Here is an 18003-nt window from a genome sequence, read left to right as displayed (position 1 = left end):
ACGTAGTAAATATTTCTTTCTTTTGATGTAAAATAGACTTAAACATGGTCAATCCAAGGCAGATAATAAAAAACACATAAAAAACATTCTCTGATTTATTTTAATACACGTTAACATTCAAACAGATTCGAGACCACCAATAGAAAACACGTTGGAGAGGTCTCAATTTTTATTTGAAGCCTTTATTATTTTTAGCCTTTATAATTTTTGGCCTTTATACAGATCCGAGACCACCGACATTATACAATTTGGAGAAGTAGAGGAGCTTGTCGTTCATGTAGGGAGTCGGGTCTGTGAAATTGAACTGGTCAGGCGAGTCTAGGTTCTGGAACTTCAGGTCCGTACCACTAGCCGGCCAGTCGGAGGAGTTAGCTGGTGCTCTGGAATAAAAAAGATAATAATAACACTTTGAATTTTACGATACACATAGCTCGTAAAGCTGATGGTCTATGGGGCAGAAAAGTTCTCGAGTGGTGACCTCGGGCTCGGCCCTCGGCCTCGCCCCACTAGGTAGACCGACGATTTGGTGAAGGTCGATGGAGGTGCCTGGATACGGGTGGCGCAGGACAGGTCGTTGTGGAAACCCTTGGGGGAGGCCTTTGTCCAGCAGTGGAAGTCATTAAAAGGCTGAAACGATTTGATGATGTACCAGTAAGATGTAGCGGAGTAAAGGCATGAAGACGAAGAGAGGATGAGCTTAAAATATTATCTTGAATAAGCTAATAAATCTTATTTACTAAAAAAAGAGGACTGCTAAATTCTGAACGCAGCGAGGGATTTAAGAGTGACTGATAAAAAGACCCCCGAAAATAACTTACTTTGATTCTATTTCTACTGAAGAATAAAACTGTTGACAAAAAGCAATATCTCATATCAATAAAATAGACAAATAAATAGTATTCAATCGCAAATTACCCGTTGATAACGAAGTTGGTGATGAGTTCAGTCATCTTGGCTCTCATTTTGTTATCTTGGCTAGTAGGCGCCAACTCGTTCTCCTGCTGCGGTCCAACGAAATGATTAAATCTGAAGAAATATGGAAGGTCTTCTATGTGAGCTGCTCCCGACCAAGTCTGATTGAAAGCGTCCTTTAATACGCTGATGTTGTTCTCTCCTGGGTAGGAAAACTCAGACAGGTAAGTGTTTGATGCATTCACCCTCAACCTCTTAAGAGTTAGACGTTGTCCTGGGTACTTGTAATACGAGTCAGTCGCTGCCACTAAAAATTTCTCAAGAGTAATAAAAGTCACATTGAAGTATTCCGCTAGCTGCTTCACCGTCAGAACCGGCACCGTCAGTGCATTCGCTGAGAACAACAAGTTCTGTGGTAACGTCAATGAGGGCAGCAGCCTCAATTTGGTTTCTATGTTAACCTCCTCCAATCTCGTTTTGAAGTCTGCGGCTTCATTGTTGCAGAAGCCGATCCACATGGGGTAGTTTTTACCAGCTCCAGCATTCAAGAGATCTTCTGGTGATGCTGGTATGACAGTCGTGAAATTTGGTTGTGCACTCTCAATAACGGGAGTAAAGGACACAAGACCAAACGTGTCCAGCAGGACTTTATTGCCCGCCAGTAAATTCTCTAGGGGAGCCGCCACGAGGTCCTCGTAGATCTTCTTTGGCGTTTGAAGCGGGTTTATTCCAGCAGCAGGCAAGAAGATGGCATTGATGAGTTTCGCGTAGGTTTGCGAATAACTGTAAAAGCTAGCAATGGCCTCTCCGCTCAATCCCACCACCCTGGAAATATATTATTTAAATTTATAGAGCTGAAGAATCAATATTGTATCGTCTACAAAGAATACAACGACTTGCGAGTCGATATCCTTTTATTGCCATGCCTATTATTTATTTACCTTGTATCTTTTCATTGATAATGTACATGTATACTTAAAAATGCGTTTTGTATTTTATTTCTTTATTAGGTTACAGCACAGTTTTATTTTCTGTCTGTTTCGTATCAAATTACACCATGATAATATTGTTGACAACATCGAGTTTCTAGATTTTTTTAAATGCCTCCGCGAAGAAAACTTTCTGTACCTACATTATCATTCTGTGGTTTAACTTACCGTTGGAAGAGTCCTTGTGTGGCATTTGAAATAGACAGCAGACTAGCCATGGCCCCTCCGGCACTCTGCCCGGCTATCGTCACTTGGGCAGGGTCCCCTCCGAAGTTCCTGATGTTACTCTGCACCCATTTGAGAGCTGTGATGCAATCCCTTAGCCCGTTGTTTCCAGGTATGTACTTATTATCCAAACTCAAGAAACCGAAAACGTGAAGTCTGAAATAGAAACAAAATTAAAAGAACCGGCGCGGCGTTTGGAAATGTTGTCGAATATTTTTATCAATTTTTCAGCATCGACCGACGTCAATCTATATTGAGTAGCTATGTTTGCACTTGATTGGTACTATGTTTTGGTGTAATATATTTTTATGTTTAGCTATTTGCAGTATTAACAGGAATACTCATTACTAGCGGCCGCCCGCAACTACGTACGCGTGGATCCCGTTTTACCCCCTTAGGGGTGGAGTTTCATAAAATCCTTTCTTAGCGGATGCTTACGTCATAACATCTACCTGCATGCCAAATTTCAGCCTGATCCGTCCAGTGGTTTGGGCTGTGCGTTGATAGATCACTATGTCAGTCAGTCGACTGACTGACAAGTCACCTTTAATTAAGTTTTATATACACTCGACATCAAATAAATCGCACCTCCCGCGACAAGCATTTTCAAACGTATGCATCCCCACGTCCCACTAATATTGGCATCATTTAAAAGCCTAGTGCTAACCGTCATTTCATTAAAGGAAAGGTTTTTACCCCATAAATGTGTCTTTAGAAGGATCCAGAGTCACTTCTTCAAAAAATAGGTAGTTACGCTAGAGCCAACTTTTATGGCTATAAAACTGTTAAGTTGGGATTAATCGCTATCCATCTGTTAAAGAGGACACGTGAAATCATTATTTGGTTTTATAACCATAAAAATTGGTCTAATTGATCCCATAGGTGGGCTCAAAGTGAGGTATTTTTTCAAGTCACATTTATGGTATATGTTAATCATTTATTAAGAAATTAAATGTGTTATTCTTTAAGGATATTTATTGGGCTTTCAAATAACACCAATATTGTTGGGGCACCATGATTGTGTCAGAAGAAAATCGTTAAAGTTCGCGTCGCGGAAGGTGCGGTTTATTTGATGTTGAGTATATTTAAACTAACCGGTAATTGATAGTGACCAAGATAACGTCTTTGGTCATCAGATATTCAGGCCCGTGCAGGTCGGCGTCCCCTGAGCCGTAAGAGAACGATCCTCCGTGGATCCAGAACAGGACTGGCAGGAGGTTGCTTGAGTTGCTGGTTGCGTTGATTGCGGGAAGGTAGTCGTACGGCACATGGATGTTGATGCGGATGCAGTCTTCGCCGCTGGACAGAGGAGCCACGAGGTTATTTGGCGTGTAGATAACATCCACTTGGGCACAAATCGGACCGGCTTCTGTGGCGTTGAAGAGTCCGTCAAAAGATGGAGGTGGTAGCAGTTCCTGAAAAAAGTAGAATTTTTAACTTTCCGTGAAATTATTTTGCGCAGGACCGTTCATTGTGGAAAACTTGGGGGAGGCCTTTGTCAAGCAGTGGACATCATTTGGCTGAAATGAACGAACGAACGAAACTGTTTAGACTGCAGAGCATAAAAAAAAACCGGCCAAGTGCGAGTCGGACTCGCACACCGAGGGTTCCGCCGTACAAACGTAGCGGTTTACAATTTATGACGTATTCAATCAAATTACTTACTAGATATCGTTCAAACCAATTGCATGGTAATGCGTTCGTTCGTTCGTTTCAGCCGAAAGACGTCCACTGCTGGACAAAGGCCTCCCCCAAGGATTTCCACAAAGACCGGTCCTGCGCCGCTTGCATCCAGGTACCTCCCGCGACCTTATGGTAATGCGTAATGCACATCATATTATATTTTTTTTAGTTTTAATATTATCTTATTTTGGAACTTACAGAGAGGGGACACATTTTAATACTTTGGAAGTGACTCTCGCGCAAACCGTTCAGTTTGGAACAATCATAGTTATGGTAATTTCGTGAGAGTCAACATAGTTAATATTTTTTATTTTATAATAACTAAAATAGTAGGCCAGTACCTACCTTGTAAAAGTTCTTTTATTAAAGTTATTTATTTACAACATTATATAGTCATCATTCAGAAATCTGATTGAAAATAACTAATTATGTCTTAAATTTGAACCAAATCTGTAAATGGTGACTGAAAAAGGTGTGAATTGTATCAAATTGAACATTAAAGTTCGAAAAAACGTTATCTATAATTGTATTACTCCGTCCCGCTTCGCCAGTAGGAAGCAAGCTGTCTGATAATCATCGACAACAATAGGAAATTACAATTAATGTCTTTGAATATATTTATAAGTACTAAGTATAACACAGCAGTTAGGACGCATTTAGGTTATATACAGAATTACATTCACCAAAATATTTAGATTGAATGACGATTGTGTTGGTCTTTTTTTTGGTTTAACTAGTTACTGTGCCTAAAAATTTTAAAAGGTTTCGGGTTTTTCTGTTAGGTTACTTTAAGCTATTGTTTCATACCAAAATTCAAGATTCAATCTCAGCGGGAAGTACCTAGTCTTTAAGTTTTGATTCCGTTGCGAGTAGTGGCGAATTTCAAAATATGCGGTATGATTATTTAGGTACCTACCTCAGCGTTTTGAATTTTTGCGTTGATTTAGAATTTTTCACAGCTTCACAAGAGGCAATTAGATTTAAGAAGTGTTTGATATGAATTTCAACTTTAATATCTCTACGCGTTCATATTGTGAAAAAGGGTAGGTAGTAAGTTTATAATTATTAAAAAAATATTTTATGTCATGTAAGCAAAAATAATATTTTAATATTTTATGTAACTTCAAATTTATCATTTTCGCAATTTTTCCTTTATCTGTACTATACAGGGAAAGGAAATCGGAATTCGGAAATCTTTGAATGCAGTTCTATTTCTTTTCAAAAATAAAGGAATGTTTCCTTTGAGTAAAATTTTCTATCTACAGTATTAAGAGTAGGTACTTTCCCTCCAGGTGGCATTACAAAATTCCACCCTGTATAACGTTGCTTCGTGCCGAATTTCAAGATTCTGAGTTCACGGGAAGTACCTTGTAGGTTTCCCTAGCGTGTGACGGAAATTCGTCTAAGGTGTCGGTATAAACTGCTGTATCTTTTGATCGCGTTAACTTAGAAGTTTGATTTTTTCACTGCTTAAAGGAACAATAGACCTAGGTATTTGGTATAAATTTCAATTTGATACCTTTATTCGTTCGTGAGAAATAAGGTAGTAAGTTTCATTTTATTAAAATAATTTTATTATATTATATAACTAAAAAAATGTGATTTTCGCAATTTTTCCTATATTTGCATTATATGACAATGCTTCATGCCAAATTTCAAGATTCTGAGTTTACGGAAAGTATCCTGTAGGTTTTGATTCCTTTGCGAGTGTCGAAAATTTGTTGAAAATATCGACATAATCGGCTGTATCTTTTGATTGGCTTGGTTTAGAAGTTTGATATTTTCACAGCTTAAAGTCCACGTCCACGCGTTCTTGAGATAAAGGGTCTTGACAGACAGACAGACGGACAACAAAGTGATCCTGTAAGGGTTCCGTTTTTTCCTTTTGAGGTACGGAACCCTAATAAGTAACATATTTATACATACAATAATTTGATATTATGCTCTATCTAACAGCATTTTATTACAGGGTAAACCATCACCATCAGGGATCAGTTAAGCCAAAATAGGTACCTTGAATCGGAGTTCCCCTAGCGGCTGCGTCCCATATTCCATTCCTCTGAAGCTGGCGTATTTCGCCCCATTGGTGGCGTTTCGGATCCTCCCACACACATACCCCTGCTCGGTCTTGGCGGCCACTTCACAACCAGTTAGATCCGGAATGGCGGCTTGGCACGCTGTAACAAAGATTAAATATTTGAAGCCACTTTTCCACTTACAATGAAAGTTAAGGTTCAGCCAAACCAGATCAAGATTTTAAAAGGGCGGATTTTTTTTATTCTGGTTGTAGAATGCGAATGCGGCCAGTGTGAACAACTTTTTCACGCGCAGTGATCGCCATCGCGTACGCAGGCTTTCAACTCTATTTTTCAGGGAATTGTGAACTTTGTACTTCTCACAGTCCGTCGTCCGTAGCTGGATGATGTGATAGCGGTCTACTTGAAACTTGGAACTTTGGAAGAAAGGATAGATTGGAAAAGAGCACCGCAGTTCTGATAATTAAACCTTTCGCACGGGAATTCTACTGGAAATCCTGGAGTTGCACTGGTGGCCATGAGGTTGGGTTTCGTTAAATTTATATTATAATCTTACCAGAAAAATACACCAGTCCCACTAATAATAGTTTGGCTGCACTCATCTTGAAATTCTGTAAGAGAATAAACCTTATCGGGCAATTTATAAAGAATTTATTCAGTGAATATATTTGCAAAGCTGTTTTCTAATGAGAGCTCATTATCACATTATGCAAATGATCTTTAAAAAAGGAGTAATTAACCAAAATGTATAAATATAGGCTGTTCAGTGGGATTTTAATATTTTTTTTGCCAGTTATTTTCTCTGTACTTAAAAGAGCTCGCTGGACAGCGTGGCTCTCCATGGCTATGCTAGTATTCACAAACGATGCTTGCTTTGGTAAAGCAGCAAATCTAACGCGCAGCGTTGAATAGAGCTCTGTGATTAGTTCGTGTGTCACACCGTGTGTCCACGCGCACTTTGAGAGCTCATAGTAATGTTTGTGAATACGGAGGTAAGTGCTTCTTAACAAGAACGAATCGGAAATGAGGAGATCCGTAAACGAACAAAATCCGCTGACATAGTCCGACGGATTAGCAAGCTGAAGTTGCAATGGGCAGTGCACATGGCACGCAGAACTGATGACCGACGAGGCAGCAAGGTTCGGGAATGGAGGCCATGAGACGTTTAATGTGGGAAGATGGCATTATAAATGTTGTAGGTAGGCGCGCGCTGCGGATTAGACATAAGATAAGATAAGATAAGATAAGATAAATTTATTGAATAAAAACTTAGCCTAAATACAAGAAACTTAAATGGGACTATGAAATTATTTGGTTAGTAACAATATGTTAATTAAGGTAGTATACCTAAACTAAGCAAAAATGTTTGCCTGTGTTTTAGGTATCCATACTTATTATGTAAGTTAGTGCTTAATAAACAGATATTATAAATAATTACACGTTAATAATTAGACGCAGGGCAAACCGGCTCTGTGAATTATTGGGGGGGTTATATGTTCAGTTCAGTTGTAGGGGCTGAACTACTTGTCCTAATCACTTGACCTTATTCCTATTCAGTCGGCCGTTTGGTGTAGTGGTTCAGAACGGACTACTATGCCGAGAGGACCCGGGTTCGATTCCCGGCCGGGCAGAAAATGAAATGATGAATTTTACTTTCTGTGACAGGTCTGGGTGTTACTATGTATAATATGTATGTATTTAAAAAGTATTTAAGTAGTATATCCGTTAAGCTAGCACCCATAACACAAGCATATAAGTTATAATCCAACTCGGACTTGGCAGGTTTTATTATGTACACAAGCCGATCGAGCTAGCTGCTCACCTCGTTGGTACGTTCTAAAACGAACCCCCATGAAAAATTTGAGACTCCTAGCACTTGTAAAGTACAAGATGGAATTTCGTCCAATGACCCAAGCTATCCATCCTTATCGCTTGCGTGTAATTATATTGCTGCCACGCTCGCACACTCACTGCGGCCGCCCGTCGCACAGTCGCGACAGCAATAAATAATACGAAATTCTATCTGCTTGGCGACCGGACTTTAGTTTCTGAGATTTCGTGATAAGTGAGTGAGTCAGTCAGTGACCTTTCGCTTTTATAGAGATAGATTTACACACTGTATATAAAACAGACGGCCTGTGATATTATGAGTCATGGTTATTCATACTTTACGGCGTGAATTTTTTTAAGTAGACACGTGTATTGTCTTAATAACGTCAGTAAAAGCTACGTAAGTAACTAATTAGATAACTAAGTTCGCAGATAAAAAATAATAGACTTTCACCCATTTATCTCAACGATTTTGTTCGAAGCTTCACTCGCGTGGATTTACGGGTTGTAGAGTTTAATACCCGAGAAAAACTTAGTGTGGGCAGGCCCCCCACTAGAGGGACCGACGATCTGTGGGCTGAGTGTGAGTTTATCACTCTCAGGTCTTGTGAGTGTGTTTAAAAAATGTATGAAAATTTTAGTTTTTGAACGTTTCGAGCGGCGCAGGACCGTTATGAAAATCCTTGGGGGAGGCCTTTGTCCAGCAGTGAACGTCGTTTAGTTGAAACGAACGAAGATAATAGGAATTAGTCCAGTAAATGAATGCTTTAACGACGGCTAAGGGCGGGGACTTTTGCTATGTTCACCTCCTAACTAGTCTAAATAAAGTCCCGAAGTCAGAAATTGTGTTCGACGGATTTCCATCTATAATGCTTTATTGACTGGACTAAGGTAAGTGCCCCCTACTTCGGTATATTAAGGCTCTTACGACTTTAACATTTTATTTAAAAATAACCAAGCATGATATCCGTATGAAAGCTTTTGTATGCTAAACTTTGGTCTTTTGACAGTAAGTTAATACATAATTTATAGTTATATAGTTTGAAATTTTTTTTATATTAATTGTTCTGCGGACCTCTTGTTTGGATCCTGTTTCGTGACAAAATTTTGCTCTGTTTCTAAGTTCGTGAACTCATGTCCCCTATTTCGGGATAAGGTTTTATGCATCCAGTTAGGATATTTTAATAATGATTAAGGGTTTAATAAATTTAAAAACGATAATATAAATTAAGAATAAAATAATTATGTGAAATTGACGATATTACTTACCTGAAACATTCATAAGAAATAATGTGAGTCTAGCTGATTTGTTAATTCTAACAATATGTGAAAATATTTATATAACCATTAGAAATGTAGGGGGGGGGAGGGAAACTTACCCCCCCCCCCTACATTTCCCCCCTCCCTTCGTACCCATAAAATTTTGATTTGTTATTTCTAGCGATATGTGAAAATATTTATATGACCATTAGTAATGTGGGGGGGGGGGAACTTACCACCCCCCCCCCTTCGTACCTATAAAAATTTGATTTGTTATTTGTAACGATAAGTATGTGAAAATATTAACACAAGCCATTAGATGCCAGGGGTGGGATTATGAGGAGGAGGGGGGGGGAATACCCCCCCCCCCTTCTTCCCATAATCCCACCCCTGGAGCTGTTTCAAGTGAGGGTAGCCCCCCCTCCTTGAAAATAGCCCCAGATACGCCAATGACTCATAATAAAAAGTAAGTAATTAATTAATTTCTTAGGTAGGTAGGTATTAAAAACTAAAAAATATGTCGATTTCTTTGATGGTATGTGTCATAAAAGTACCTAACACCATACATTTATATATCACGAACTTGGAAAAAAGTAACAATAATACGGTTCCTTGTTTCGTGATACTGATTATTCCAAATTCCCCAAGTAAAATTCATGGATTATTGTCAAAATGTGTCAATTAACTATTATCTATCCCATATACAATACAAATAAACAAAGATAAATAAAACAAATCGAAATAAAACCAAAATTATGCTGGTACTACTTATGCTAATTTATCCTAAAATTGGTCATTTATGTGAACTTCAAACTCGTGTCATATAAATTCTAGTGAACGAAACATATACCGAATTTAGATCATGAGAAACTTAAATAAATGCATTATTTGTTTCATAATTTACATTTAAATTATCATAAATCATTATTTAAAAACCAAGCATCAAAATGTTATCCATAATATCCTTGAATCGGTAGTGTTACGAAATAGGGGACACCCGAAAAATAATATGTACGCTATTTCGTGAGTCAATTAATCGCAATTTTAAAGGAATTCTACGTTTTCATATAACTTTTTTCTAAGCCAAATCAATTGTCAAGGAACACATGAAACCACTATTACAAGTTTTATTTAAATGGACGTTCCTTCGCCTTTTTATAAGCTTAAGAAGTTGGAGCGCTAACCTTACGGTGAGAGCGACCTTTGCAAGCCGCACGGATGTTTTTGGCTCTCTGAGAGTTTGAAGCTTCGTATTGCTCTCATTTTTGGCGCCACAATGTTGGTACTTGGTTTTTTAGATAGCTTAAATAATAGAGTTTTTGTAGTAATGAAGAATTTTTATAAATTATATTCCATTTGCTTATTATTTGAGCTAGAAAAAAAACTTACGAACTTACGTACTATCACGAACTAGTAGCCGTTTACCTTAAATGGTGTAGCTTTCTATTGATTACCTAAATATAGTTTTCAGTCATTACAGTAGTTCCAATAGTTTCTCAAATAAACAAACACTACCTCTCCATACGTTGATTTAGACTGTATCTTTAATAAATAGCATCTTATTAAATTAAACCTATGTTCTTAAAACTTAATGTCTTTTAAATGACGCTGAAACGGGAAAGTCGCAGGCACGGGGCTATTCCCACCTCTCGTTTCCACAGCTACAACTCCTGTGTAGCCAGGATCAGCACTTATGTAGCTGTACAGCTTGACCGCCATAAAAACCCAACCAATGAAGGTCAAGTTTGTCCCGGTGGAAAGTTAAAGTTAAACTGTCATTGGACCCTCAACGAAATTAATCAGAAGAACATAGGAGTTCGAAGTTAAGGTTTAATAACCTAAAGTCACAGGCAGACAAATTCATAAAATTGTTTTTCTTTTTTGTTTTATATTTATTATTATTCAAACTATTTTCATGCGTACGAAGTCGCGGGAACAGCTAGTTATTAATGTAGGATAGGTTAGTATGGAGAAAATAAAACGTGTTTTCCCGTTATCCCCTTTCCCTTTGTCCCTATGATGTTTGTCCCCATGACGGGGACAAAGGAAAACTGCGGAACCTAATTTGTTACACGCGTATTTTAGGCAATTTAGATAAATGTTTATTCTCTACCTGCATAAAATAAGTAACAAAGTAAACGTTAATTTATTTAATTACAATTAATATGTTAAATTGGTATTAACATCTAACCATAAAAATGCTCGCTCTTAAAAAAAATAAGTAGGAAATAATAAAATAGCCTTAAAGGATAGTTTCAAAAAGAAACACGAGGTGAGAGCGTGCTTACTATACAAATAAATAAAAATGAAATTGGACAACAATGGGCTGCTGCTGGAAAGAAGTGGCGAAAGAAACTCAGTCACCTTTGTCAGCCTCTTTTTCAATCCAATACAGTATTATAGCTTACATGACACGCAATAAGTGCGAACTAGGCAGTTAAAGTCCACGCACTCTTGTCATTTAAATAATCGTTTACTTTATAGTATCATTTTTAAGGATTTTCATAACCTGTACTTTGAATTCATGAATAGGTAGAATTTAAATTTTACAACTCACACATCATCGTCATGATCAGTAGCCACAGGAGTTCACAGGACATCCAGGTGCTGAACACAGATTCCCCACTGCTCAACTATTCGCAGTTGAGCAGTCTAGTAGATCAGTGGGGAAAGAAGGAAAATTTTCCTTTTCTTCTTTTAATTTTTTAAATACGTTTGAACTACACTGGTCATCACAAAAATCGGCCCACCTACGTTTTACAGGAAAACTCGTTTCTACTGACACAATCATGGTGGCCCAACAATATTGGTGTTATTTTAAAGCCCAATAAATATCCTTAAAGAAAAACACATTTAATTTCCTAATAAACGATTAACATAAACAATAAATGTGACTTGAAAAACTTGAAAAAAGACCTCACTTTGGGCTCACCTCTGGGATCAATTAGACCAATTTTTATGGTTATAAAACCAAATAATGATCTTACGTGTCCTCTTTAACAGATGGATAGCTATTAATCCCAACTTAACAGTTTTTTATCCATAAAAGTTTGCTCAAGCGTAACTACCTATTTTTTGAAGAAGTGACTCTGGATTCTTCTACAGACACATTTTTGGGGTAAAAACCTTTCCTTTATTGAAATGAAGTTTAGAACTAGTAGTCCAGTCAATGAATGCCTTAACGACGGTGTAGAGAGAAATCCGTGGAACACAATTTCTGACCTCGGGAGTTTATTTAGCCTAGTTAGGAGGTGAACATAGCAAAAGTCCCCGCCCTTAGCCCTTGAGCCGGCGGAGAGAGGGGGGTTTAAAGGTACCACTTTTCGGTTTTTCGCTTAATCCTCGGAAACTATGCGTCCTAGTGAAATGACTACTATGAACCAAATAAAGCTTATTCAATTTGCTACAGGCGAGACCGTCAAGTTTTTCTATATCTTATATAGTTTTTGCGGCATCTGCTCTAGAAGGTCTGTAAAATTGGAAATTTTATTTTTGTCTTATATGTTCCTATCAGGAGAAAATCGACTAAATCAACATTGAGCAAACACTATAGACATGCGGGAGCATGTTAAGCCTAGTTCCAGGGAGGGGACTGCACCGTGCGTATATTTAGACGAACCAATTGTAGCCACTTTTGACTCCTCATCATTCAAAAACTACTGTGCATTAACACTTCAAATTTAGCTCATGTATTGAGATTTGCAAGATATACATCAGCTTTAAATTTCATAAGTATACCTCAAATGGTTATTTAGGTATTGACGTTCAAAAATCGACATTTAGAACACTAAAATCTATCTATCACCTGTGAAATGTTAAAATTTACTGGTTTTTTATTTGTTCCTTTGTATTTACATAACTACCTTCCTGGATGCAAAATTTTAACCTTCGAGGTCATCTGGAAGTGGTTAGAATTTGGTATATAGGTCAGACGTGTAGATTTTTGGACGTCAATACCTAAAGAACCGTTTAAGGCATATTTATGAAATTTGAAGCTGATGTATATCTTGCAAGTCTCAACATATGAGCCAAATTTGAAGAGTTAATGCACAGTAGTTTTTGAATGATGAGGAGTCAAAAGTGGCTACAATTGGTTCATCTAAATATACGCACGGTGCAGTCCCCTCCCTGGAACTAGGCTTAACATGCTCCCGCATGTCTATAGTGTTTGCTCAATGTTGATTTAGTCGATTTTCTCCTGATAGAAATATATAAGACAAAAATAAAATTTCCAATTTTACAGACCTTCTAGAGCAGATGCCGCAAAAAACTATACAAGATATAGAAAAACTTGACGGTCTCGCCTGTAGCAAATTAAATAAGCTTTATTTGGTTGATAGTAGCCATGTCACTAGGACGCATAGTTTCCGAGGATTAAGCGAAAAACCAAAAAGTGTTACCTTTAAACCCCCCTCTCTCCGCCGGCTCAAGGGCTAAGGGCGGGGACTTTTGCTATGTTCACCTCCTAACTAGGCTAAATAAAGTCCCGAGGTCAGAAATTGTGTTCTACAGTTTTCCATCTATAATGCTTTATTGACTGGACTATAGGCTTTTAAATGGTAATATAGTATAGTAATATTGGTGGGAGGTGGGGATGCATACGTTTGAAAGTGCTTGTCGCGGGAGGGTCGATTTTTGTGATGACCAGTGTAGTTTGTTGAATTTCATGATTAAAAACTAATCACAAATGGCATTCCAAGTACTAAATTCGATTACCGTTACTGACTACAGCATAATAATATTCTTGCTTATTATTATAAGATTCTCAAAGTCTAGTGCCCCCCTTCCCCCAGGATGTTGGGCTACCAATTTGAAGATGATAGTTAATAGTACTAACCATGAGCTAGATACTAATCGCCCGTATTTGGTACTAATCGGCGTATCTAAGCTTCTGAAGCTTTTTCAGAAGCCAGTAAAATAATAGACCTCCCCGCGGTTAATCCAAAGCCCATAATGAAAAACCACTTAAATAACATTCTCTGATTTATTTTAATGCACATTTAAACAGATTCGAGACCACCAACAAAAACACGTTGGAGCTAGGAGTAGGTCTCAATACTTATTTTAAGGTTTTATTATTTTTAGTCTTTATTATGTGTAGCCTTTATTATTTTTGGCCTTTAAACAGATCCGAGACCACCGACATTATACAAGTTGGAGAAGTAGGTGATCTTGTCTTCCATGTAAGGAGTCGGATCGGTGAAGTTGAACTGGTCAGGCGAGTCTAGGTTCTGGAACTTCAGGTCCGTACCAGTAGCCGGCCAGTCGGTGGAGCTAGCTGGTGATCTGGAATAAAAAATATGATAATTTTGAAGATGCACCACAGCAGTGTAAAATACAGAAGAAGAAGAGAAGTACTCAAATGTTATACTGAAGGAATTGAGAGTTTTGCTAAATTATCTTGCAAGAAGGAGATAAGAGAGTTAAAAAAAGACAGGCCTGGTTTCCACCATAGCGGAGCGGATCGGAGAAGGGTTTTGAATAACCAATCAGACTTCATTATTCAGGAAACCAGAAAATCTGATTGGTTATACAAAACACTTCTACGCTCCTCTCCGTCTTGGTGCAAACAGGGCCTTATCCCCGTTAATCTCTGACTTTGCTCCTATTTTTGCTGATGAAGAAAATTCGTGCTTTCTCTTGCAGACAAAAATAAATATCTTACTATCAACAAAATAGAATACATTTGCAAATTACCCGTTGATAACGAAGTTGGTGATAATGCCAGTCATCTTGGCTCTCATTTTGTTAGCTTCGCTAGTAGACGCCAACTCGTCCTCCTGCTGCGGTCCAAGGAAGTGGTTAAATCTGAAGAAATATGTGAGGTCTTCCACGTGAGCTGCTCCCGACCACGTCTGGTTCAAAGCGTCTTTTAATACGCTGATGTTGTTCTCTCCTGGGTACGAAAACTCAGATAGATAAGTGTTCGACGCGTTCGCCCTCAACCTCTTAAGAGTTAGACGTTGTCCTGGGTACTTGTAATACGAGTCAGTCGCTGCCACTAAGAATTTCTCAAGAGTAATAAAAGTCACATTGAAGTATTCCGCTAGCTGCTTCACCGTCAGAACCGGCACCGTCAGTGCATTCGCTGAGAACAACAAGTTCTGTGGTAACGTCAATGATGGCAGCAGCCTCAATTTGGTTTCTATGTTGACCTCCTCCAATCTCGTTTTGAAGTCTGCGGCTTCATTACTGCAGAAGCCGATCCACATGGGGTAGTTTTTACCAGCTCCAGCATTCAAGAGATCTTCTGGTGATGCTGGTATGACAGTCGTGAAATTTGGTTGTGCACTCTCAATAACGGGAGTAAAGGACACAAGACCAAACGTGTCCAGCAGGACTTTATTGCCCGCCAGTAAATTCTCTAGAGGAGCTGCCACGAGGTCCTCGTAGATCTTCTTTGGCGTTTGAAGCGGGTTTATTCCAGCAGCAGGCAAGAAGATGGCATTGATGAGTTTCGCGTAGGTTTGCGAATAACTGTAAAAGCTAGCAATGGCCTCTCCGCTCAATCCCACCACCCTGGAAATATATTATTTAAATTTATAGGGCTGAAGAATCAATATTACAAAGAATACAACGACTTGAAGTCGATATCCTTTTATTGCCATGCCTATTATTTAATTGCCTTGTATGTTTTCATTGATAGGTATACATTATGAGTTTTGTTATTTTGTAATAATATTTTATACCTACTTACAAGCTTACAGCACAGTTTTATTTTCTATCTGTTTCGAATCAAATTACACCATATTGTTGACAACATTGTGTACCACGTAGACATTTTTTAAATGCCTTCGCGAAGAAAACTTTTTGTACCTAGTACTACATTATTATTCTGTGGTTTAACTTACCGTTGGAAGAGTCCTTGCGTGGCATGTGAAATAGACAGCAGACTAGCCATGGCCCCTCCGGCACTCTGCCCGGCTATCGTCACTTGGCCAGGGTCTCCTCCGAAGTTCCTGATGTTACTCTGTACCCATTTGAGAGCTGTGATGCAGTCCCTTAGCCCGTTGTTTCCAGGTATGTACTCGTTATCCAAGCTCAAGAAACCGAAAACGTGAAGTCTGAAATAGAAATAAAATTAAAGAACCGGCGTTTGGAAATGTTGTCGAATCTTTTATCAATTTTCTAGCATCGACAGACGTCAATATATGAGTATATGTATTTAGTCGCACTTGATTGTAGCTACTATATATTTTTGTAATACATTTCATTTTGAGCTATTTGCAGTGATGATATTCTTGTTGAATATTCATTACTAACCTGTAATTAATAGTGACCAAGATAACGTCTTTGGTCATCAGATATTCAGGCCCGTGCACGTCGGCGTCCCCTGAGCCGTATGAGAACGATCCTCCGTGGATCCAGAACAGGACTGGCAGGAGGTTGCTTGAGTTGCTGGTTGCGTTGATTGCGGGAAGGTAGTCGTACGGCACATGGACGTTGATGCGGATGCAGTCTTCGCCGCTGGACAGAGGAGCCACGAGGTTATTTGGCGTGTAGAAAACATCCACTTGCGCACAAATTGGACCGGCCTCTGTAGCGTCGAAGAGTCCGTCAAAAGATGGAGGTGGTAGCAGTTCCTGGAATAAAGTCGAGTTTTACCTAGTTTGCACATCAGCTGGAATGAAAATGAGCGCGAGTCGCGCGCGACTGGCGATGAAACGCAAATGAATTATAGACATTACAAATAAGCGCAATCGGGGCCCAGGTAAATGAGCCAAAAATAAGTACCTTGAATCGGAGTTCCCCTAGCGGCTGCGTCCCATATTCCATTCCTCTGAAGCTGGCGTATTTCGCCCCATTGGTGGCGTTTCTGATCCTCCCACACACATACCCCTGCTCGGTCTTGGCGGCCACTTCACAACCAGTTAGATCCGGAATGGCGGCGTGGCACGCTGTAACAAAGATTAATAATATTTGAAGCCACTTTTCCACTTAAATTGAAAATTAAGGTTCGGCCAAACCAGGTTCAAATTTTAAAAGGGCGGCATTATACGTTCTGGCATGCGAAGGCGGCCAGTGTGAACAACTTTTTCACGCGCAGTGATCGTTATCGCGCACGCAGGCTGCACGCGTTGGTTTGGCCGAAAAACGATGCAAAAGGAAACTGTATTTTTCAGGGACGATTTGATACCGGTTTGCTATGGAAGAAAACATAAATTGAAAAAGAGCACCGTATTTCTGACAATTAAACTTTTCGTACTGCAATTCAATAAGTTTTAAGGTTTTACTAGAAATCCTGGAGTTGCACTGGTGGCGAGAGGTTGGGTTTCGTTAACTTTACTACTTCATACGCGTGGATCCCGTTTTACCCCCATAGGGATGGAGTTTCGTAAAATCCTTTCTTAGCATCCGCTAAGCCTACGTCATAACATCTACTTGCATGTCAAATTTTAACCCGTTCCTCCAGTGGTTTGGGCTGTACGTTGATAGTCAGTGTGTCCGGGCATGTAGTGATCAAACTTTAGGGCGTAATATATTAAGGACAATTTTATCGATGAAAATACTTTATATTTGGGGCTTGACCCATTTCTCACGAAATTACAAGGGTTTAAGTTTTTAATTTTTTGTTTTCACCTCTTCCTTCAAAAACAAGTGATAGCGTGGGTAACTCTAACTTAACACTAATAAGCAAATATTTTATATCATGCGATAGCCAATAAAATTATCTATTAGTAGAAGAAGAAAACAGACACAAGTTTCATACATTTTAAGGGAGTAAGAATGGACTGGAAAAATCAGCAAAAGTTATATTGACCAAGGGCAACAATCAAAAGTTCAAAACCACTTTTGACTGATTTTTGCAGTCAAAAGTGGTTTTGACCGATTATGAGTTTTGACTGTAACATATATTAAAATTTAGACTTACCAGAAAAATACACTAGTGCCACTAATAATAGTTTGGCGGCACTCATCTTGAAATTCTGTAAGATAATAAACCTTAGCAGGCAATTTATAAGGAATTTATACAGTGCATATAATATTTACAAAGCTGTTTCTTGATGAGAGCTCATTATCACATTGTGTAAATTAACTTAAATTTATATCCTACATGACACGTAATA

General features: G+C 38.7%; 2 protein-coding genes across 2 annotated transcripts; both read right to left on the bottom strand.

The window, feature by feature from the left end:
• Positions 1 to 79: 79 nt before the first annotated feature.
• LOC135083770 (juvenile hormone esterase-like) lies at positions 80 to 6485 on the bottom strand. Its single transcript, XM_063978512.1, has 6 exons — positions 6402 to 6485; positions 5823 to 5986; positions 3222 to 3541; positions 2070 to 2282; positions 916 to 1737; positions 80 to 380 (listed from the first exon to the last, which is right to left on the bottom strand). The coding sequence occupies exons 1-6, from the start codon at positions 6445 to 6447 to the stop codon at positions 215 to 217; spliced, it is 1731 nt and encodes a 576-aa protein (XP_063834582.1). The 5' UTR covers positions 6448 to 6485; the 3' UTR covers positions 80 to 214.
• Positions 6486 to 13900: 7415 nt separating this feature from the next.
• Positions 13901 to 17886, bottom strand: LOC135083771 (juvenile hormone esterase-like). The gene is made up of 6 exons (XM_063978513.1): positions 17808 to 17886; positions 16670 to 16833; positions 16199 to 16518; positions 15787 to 15999; positions 14633 to 15454; positions 13901 to 14221 (listed from the first exon to the last, which is right to left on the bottom strand). Exons 1-6 carry the CDS (start codon positions 17851 to 17853, stop codon positions 14056 to 14058), a joined length of 1731 nt encoding a protein of 576 aa, XP_063834583.1. The 5' UTR covers positions 17854 to 17886; the 3' UTR covers positions 13901 to 14055.
• Positions 17887 to 18003: the final 117 nt, after the last annotated feature.

This window comes from Ostrinia nubilalis, chromosome 24 (genome assembly GCF_963855985.1).
Source record: "Ostrinia nubilalis chromosome 24, ilOstNubi1.1, whole genome shotgun sequence".
Lineage (NCBI taxonomy): Eukaryota > Metazoa > Arthropoda > Insecta > Lepidoptera > Crambidae > Ostrinia > Ostrinia nubilalis.
Note: the sequence above shows the minus strand (reverse complement) of the source record. Positions and strands in the feature narration are given on the sequence as shown.